Source organism: Poecilia formosa, unplaced genomic scaffold (genome assembly GCF_000485575.1).
Source record: "Poecilia formosa unplaced genomic scaffold, Poecilia_formosa-5.1.2 Scaffold332, whole genome shotgun sequence".
Classification (NCBI taxonomy): domain Eukaryota; kingdom Metazoa; phylum Chordata; class Actinopteri; order Cyprinodontiformes; family Poeciliidae; genus Poecilia; species Poecilia formosa.
The window spans coordinates 543606-550087 of record NW_006800271.1 but is presented as its reverse complement, the minus strand read 5'-3'; the positions used below and the strand labels follow the sequence as shown (position 1 = coordinate 550087).

Below are 6482 nucleotides of genomic sequence, written 5' to 3'. Positions count from 1 at the left end.
AAACCTGAGATGATCTCCGTGCAGGCCTCTCCAACAGGGGGACGGGCGGATTATTTATTGGAACGGTAAAATATGCGCAAACAGGGCGCGCTGTAAACAGTGCGCAGAGGCCAGGAGAGCTTTTATGGAATAGTTACTTGTGCCCCAGCAGCAGGGTGACACCTCCTGATTTATGGCTGTATTTAGATAAGACGCCGCCGTAAATGGTTCCCAAATAGCGTCAAGGTCACGTAATGTAATGGGATAATGTTTTTGGGGGGCGATGGCGATAAGATGATGTGTTTAAGGTGCGAGGGCAGCCGGGGCGAGATAAAGCCGCAGGCCGCGTCAGGCTCAAAAATAGCATTGATAAATAATAATAATAATAATAACCGCTGCTGTAACAACATTTTTATGACTACATAAAAGCGGGTATTTTAACATGGAAAATATTGATCAATCAGGAATTTCGATTAAAGAAATGATCGTTATGTGGCCTTTCAAAACGTTTCCGCCTTTACTGAAAGTAGTCAAATAAGGAAACAAATATATGAAACATGGTCTAAAAACAAACAGAAAAAAAAAAAAAATTTTGAAAGAAAATAAAATGAACAAAAGCCAAAAAAAGGGAAAAAAAAAATTCAAAAATTCTTTTTTTAATACATGTAAAATGGACTCCAGAGACGTTAGTTTGTGAAAACATACACGGCAAAGTTCGTTTTAAATGTGAAAGTATTCATCAAAGACTTGGGTAAAATAAGTGAAGAAATGAATGGAAATAAATAAATATATAGTTTAATATATACATATATAAACAAACGAACAAATTAAGAAATATATAAATTAATATAAAAATCAATTAAATAAACAAATAAATTAAAAAATAAATAAATTGGTTATTGTCATAAAATTATTTCATGTTTCGAAATCAAAGTAAAGCTGCTTCATATTGGAAATATCAGCTCAATGCATGACAAGAAATTCTTGCATTTAAAGAAAAATGCCAATATTAGTCATTCTGCTAATAACTTGTAAGAAGAAACTGTAGTAAGAACTTAATATTTTGAGGAAACATCTGTTATGTATGAAAAGAAATAAAAAATTAAAAAAAGAACTCCGCCATCCTTTAGCACCTATCTACAAGCCATGTGGATGGCCCGCAAAATTCTGTGCGCGATGAATCACAAAACTCTCCGAATTAAAACGTCAATGACAAAAACAAAAAGCAACGAATCAAACTTATGCCTGTATACATGTAAACCTGTTGCTAGTGAGGCAGATGTTTTGGTCCCTGTGTTCTGGTGCCGTGATATTCTGGCACCATGTTCTTCCAAACCTCTCCAAACTCTCCTCCCATTTCCTCCATTGGTTGCCTCTTTCTCACGCTCACATCCAGCTCATATAAACCTGGGGCCTCACACCTTCAGCTGGGTCAAATTTCTCCTGCAGGTCACTGCGTCCTCTTCGGGAAAAGAGGTTTCATCGGGACGGCGGCGCATCGCTGACGTTTCATCCCTGGAATACTTTTTAAAGCTGAGCTTTTTAAGAATCTTGGACCATGTGAAATAAATCGAGTCTCTGTTGTTTTAAGCTTGTAAATGAATTTAGGAGAGTCCTCGACTAAATTTCGAATGAGTTCTGCTCGCTGGTGATCCCCGAGCAGAGACGGTTTAGGGGGGGGAGGTGAACGAGCACATTTTCTTCCCGGCACAGCATGAACCTCATCGGGGGCTACCAGCATCACCACCACCACCACCTGATGCACGAACCTTTCCCGTTCGTCCAGCGGTGCCACCAGGACGCGCCGTACTTCCAGAGCTGGGTGGTGAACCACGGGGAGGTGCCCGCGGATTTCCAGATCCAGGCGCCCTACACGCCGTCCGCGGAGCTGGGCGCGCATGGAGCTGCGCACGACGGCCGGCTCGAGGGGCTCCAGCCGGGGATGGGAAAGAGGAGGGCGTCCGGGCCGAAGAAGGAGCGCCGCAGGACGGAGAGCATCAACACGGCTTTCGCGGAGCTCCGGGAGTGTATTCCCAACGTTCCCGCAGACACCAAACTGTCCAAAATCAAAACTCTGCGCCTGGCGACCAGTTACATCGCGTATCTGATGGACGTGCTGGCCAAAGACTCCGGCGAGACGGAGGGCTTTAAGGCCGAGATTAAGAAATTTGAAACGCGGGATTTGAAAAGGAAACGAGAGCTGGTGAGTTATATTTGCTGGAGCCTCCTGGATTGTCATGAGTTTGGAAATTATTCCCAATCCGAAGCATTTTCCCCCCGTAATTCGGTGACTTATTTACGCAGCCTGTAAGTCTGAGTCAGAGTGAAAACATCTGTAGGCCTGGAAATGTTTACAGAGCGCTCTGACTAAACTGGAAAATCTCCTGAAATACGAAGCATTTTTTGCGTTCAAAGTTTTTTGTCTGTGATTTTAACTGTTAGAAATTACGCAGAAAAATTCCGAATAACATAAAGAAACTATGAGACACTGAATTAATTTATCTAAATTAAAAACGGTAAGAAGTAATTTCAAAAGCTATACTTTTAAATACTTATAATTTAAGGGAACATAAAAAACATATGTACAGTGTATTTTAAACCTGTCAAAGTAATTTTTATCACTTATGACCATACTAATAAAATAAATAAATAAATAAATAAAAAATCTTAATCTCATTGTTCGACTCCATCAGTGACATTCTTATTTTAAACAAATTCCTAAAAATGATGAGCCGGATCAACATCAGAGTTCTTCATAAATATTTACTTCTACTGATTCACGTTTAACTAAATAAAACCTGAATAACCACAAATAAACTGTACAGCTTGTAAGCTTTGCTTTATTTTACATAACACATAAATGTTATGGCTGCAAACTATCTTGACAGAACCTGATTAGATATTGTTTAAAGTTGCTATTATTAGTCAGACTGTGACATTATTAATGGGACTGGGATGAGGAAAGCTTCATTTGCATTATTTAGAACCAGATGAGCTGCATCAACTGTAAACAGGAAAATACTGAACGTGCAAACAAAACTGAACATATGCAACTTTCAAACACACAGCTGGAAGAAGCACACAGGTTAAGAGCAGCTGAAGTACACTGATAAAACAAAATGCTATAATTTAATCATTAAATTTGGTCTCACTATTTATATCTATTTTATTTTGGTAAATTTAACTAATTTAATTCAGACGTTATGTCAGTTAACTGATTAAAACTAACTCATTTTAAACATCTACTTACTCCAAATTAACTAAAATACTTACATTCTCACAAATATTCTGTTTTCTTCATCTTATATCTATTGAAACAACTAGTAAAACATCATACGTGATGATCAAAACTACAATGTCATTCATAGTAACAACTCTCTCAGAGCCAGGAGGTTCAGATTTAGTGTTGGCGCAGCTGCTAAAGCTGTTGAAGCTGGATAGAAACTTAAACAACAAAGAAACTTTCTCAACCACTAACTCAAAGACTGCTCTTAATATTTTTTATTCAGTAGATTTATTTGTTAAAGCCCATATAAACCTGGCATCTTTCTGTTCTCAGAAGTTATTGATGTTAACACGCAACAGATACAGTTGACTTGTTAAAGGACCAACATCTTCAGTGAAATTCTAATCTAATATTTGAGTAGGATTTATTACAAAAATTTAATTAAGCTGAGTATTTAATCACTATTGAAAAATTAATATATATTATGAAATATTTATCACACCCCAAAAATCCTATTCATATTGTAGCTGAATATAAATTACATTGTCCATATCAAACTCCACATATATGGATATTCAGATATAAAGCATCTTTTAGCATCTAACTGGCCAATATATTCATCAGGTCTTGCTCAGGCCAATTATGCTGATCTGCATAACATTATTGGCTCCGCCCACTTTTTCATTAGTGACATATTTAATTACTTACAAACATAATAAATAATTTGTGTGTTTGGTCATTTTTAAATACCTGACGACACATTTAAGTAATTATTTTATGAATGAATGAATGAATGAATGAATGAATGAATGAATGAATGAATGAATGAATGAATGAATGAATTAATGAATTAATTGTGTTCATTATCATTCTGCAATTGCACAACAAATTCAAAAGTGTTATTAATCAATGTGTTATACTTAAAACTTTAAAAGACAAACTAAACAAGTCAATGTTAATGGTTTATTCAATTGTGGCACTTTCAGAACTCCATAATCTTTAGCAGTGACAATGTGCTTTTAGCCCATTGGTTGAATCCAGATTTAGCCAAAACAAAGCATCTTAAGCCTGGTTAGCCCATTTAACCAACCCCAGCCATCTTTCAACCACATTAAGGGATCAAATGACGTCGTTATTTCGGTATCTTTCAACTTGTTTATACAAAAACAAAATTTTCCTCGGTTAGAGTCCAGTGTATTTTATAATCATTCGTCCTATAAAAATGTTTACGTTTTTATGAGTGTACATTTAGACGGAAAACAACTTTATCTTATCCATTTCTATAAAAAAAACAACAAAAAAAACAAAAAAACAAAAAAAAAACGGGTGTTAAGAATTTAATCCACTTAATAGTAGTGAAAATAAACATGGTTTAAATTTAATTAAATTTTATCGAAATTTAAGAAAAAACAGACGCTGAAGTCTGGGTTTGGTTTGATCATTTGATAAACTCCAATAATTTTACGAATCCAGGAACGTTTTTTTTTACGTTATTTAGATAGAAAGTGGCATAGAATTTTCAGTGCGAATTTAGCAAACATTTAATCAGGGAGCAGAGTCCAGATATATGTTCAAAATTCAAGTCTATGGTTTTCCGTGGCCCATGGATTCGGCCCAAAGTGGGCCTGAGCTGATGCTGGAAGTCACTGAAACTTTCAGACAGAGAGCTAGTATTCTTTTCTCTATAGTCCAAATGACTTTACATTGATCCCAGAGAAAGTTCTGCTCTAAAATGAGTCAGCCGCTGCTGCAGTTGGAGCTGCTGATGTTGATGACGTTGATGTGGATGATGATGGCGCTGTTTTTGCCCCCACAGACCGACGGCCTGCAGGAGACTTTTGGAGGCGAAAAGAAGGTGAAGGGCCGGACCGGGTGGCCGCAGCAGGTCTGGGCCCTGGAGCTCAACCAGTGACCTCCTCAGAAAACACACACACACACACACACTCTGACTAAGGCCGAACACACCGCTGTGCATGCGCAGTGATGCGCTATAAAAGGGAGAAAATCAAAGGGCAACGCGGAAAGAAGGAGCTGCGGGAACGCTGCTCATTACTGTGTTCCCCACAATAATAATAATAATATGATAGAGATATTTGTGGTATTTCTGCTTTTTAACTGTTTCTCTTTAGGTCTTCACGTCAAAGCAGATGTTGCCAAAAACATTTGTGTCCGTGTTCTCTGGCCTTCCATGTTTTTTTGTCATTTCCCATCAGAGCAAAGAGTGCGCAAAGCTTTAAGTTTTTTTTTTTGTTTGTTTTTATGTCTGTCGATTATTGTAATAATAACAAGGTAAGAAATGCAGTACATTTGAGACTTTTTTTCACTGATTCGTAATCTTTACTGTTGAAAATGTTTAACCAATCACAAACTGTTTTCATCGTTTAAGAGACTTAATGTTTGACTGTCGCTTTTCTTTACTCGCACCTGTAAATTACAGCAATCAGAAAGCGGCTTCGCAGCAACTTCTTACTGATCAGGATTATTTAATTTCTAATTTAACCTGAACTTAATTTAAATTCTGAGTTCCGTTTTGACTTGACGGCACTAAAAGAACATCACGTTGTAGTTTTATTCTGACTCTGAATCCGCGGTCATAACCAAGCGCTCTCCACCGGTGTAAACTCTGCAGACTCTTGTTGTTGAATTAATTGAATCTACCTCAGTACTTTAAATGTCACTGTCCAGCGGGAGGAGAGGAGAGAAACCAACCGAGAGTGAGACACTAACATTAACGCAGCTTTTCACTCCCGACATGTAAAACGGTCAATGTAAAGAAAAAAAAAAAAGAAAAAAAAAGTGGAATAAAATGTTTATTATTGTGCGCAATGTTAATGGAAATGTGTGTTAGATGTGAAGGTATATTTGGTTCCATAAATAAATGGATTATTTCATGACATTATATTGGAATTCCAGTGGTTTTGTTCATAAGCGTCAGATTTTACTGTAACAAAATTAGATGATTTATGCACTCATTAGTTCTTTCAAAGGCAGGAAACTATATGACCAGAACTCGCATGATAATACGAGCATTTTCTTTTTCTTAAGGAGATGCAAAAATGAAAATTTTACTTTTGATCCATGTTTTTGTTGTTGTTGCAATTCTCACTTCTGTAATCTCCACCGGTAGAAAAAAAAAAAAAAAACGACCACACTGGCAATTTATTCTGCACTTTGATCAATTTATTTTTGGTTTTTATATCTCTCAGATGTTTGTCTCAGAAAGCACTATAAAATAACTGAAAAATATTTAAAGTATTTTAAAGCGTTTTGGATGTTT

At 36.8% G+C, this 6482-nt stretch overlaps 1 protein-coding gene across 1 annotated transcript; it reads left to right on the top strand.

Moving 5' to 3' along the window:
* Window positions 1–1389: 1389 nt before the first annotated feature.
* Window positions 1390–6104, top strand: LOC103152885 (heart- and neural crest derivatives-expressed protein 1). The gene is made up of 2 exons (XM_007573539.2): window positions 1390–2182; window positions 5022–6104. The coding sequence occupies exons 1-2, from the start codon at window positions 1694–1696 to the stop codon at window positions 5115–5117; spliced, it is 585 nt and encodes a 194-aa protein (XP_007573601.1). The 5' UTR covers window positions 1390–1693; the 3' UTR covers window positions 5118–6104.
* The last annotated feature ends 378 nt before the right edge of the window (window positions 6105–6482 follow it).

Excerpts from the sequence above, each read along its gene's own strand:
- LOC103152885 (XM_007573539.2), top strand. The coding sequence starts at position 1,694 with ATGAACCTCATCGGGGGCTACCAGCATCACCACCACCACCACCTGATG. Across the intron at positions 2,183-5,021 it reads TGAAAAGGAAACGAGAGCTG|ACCGACGGCCTGCAGGAGAC; the intron begins GTGAGTTATATT and ends TTGCCCCCACAG.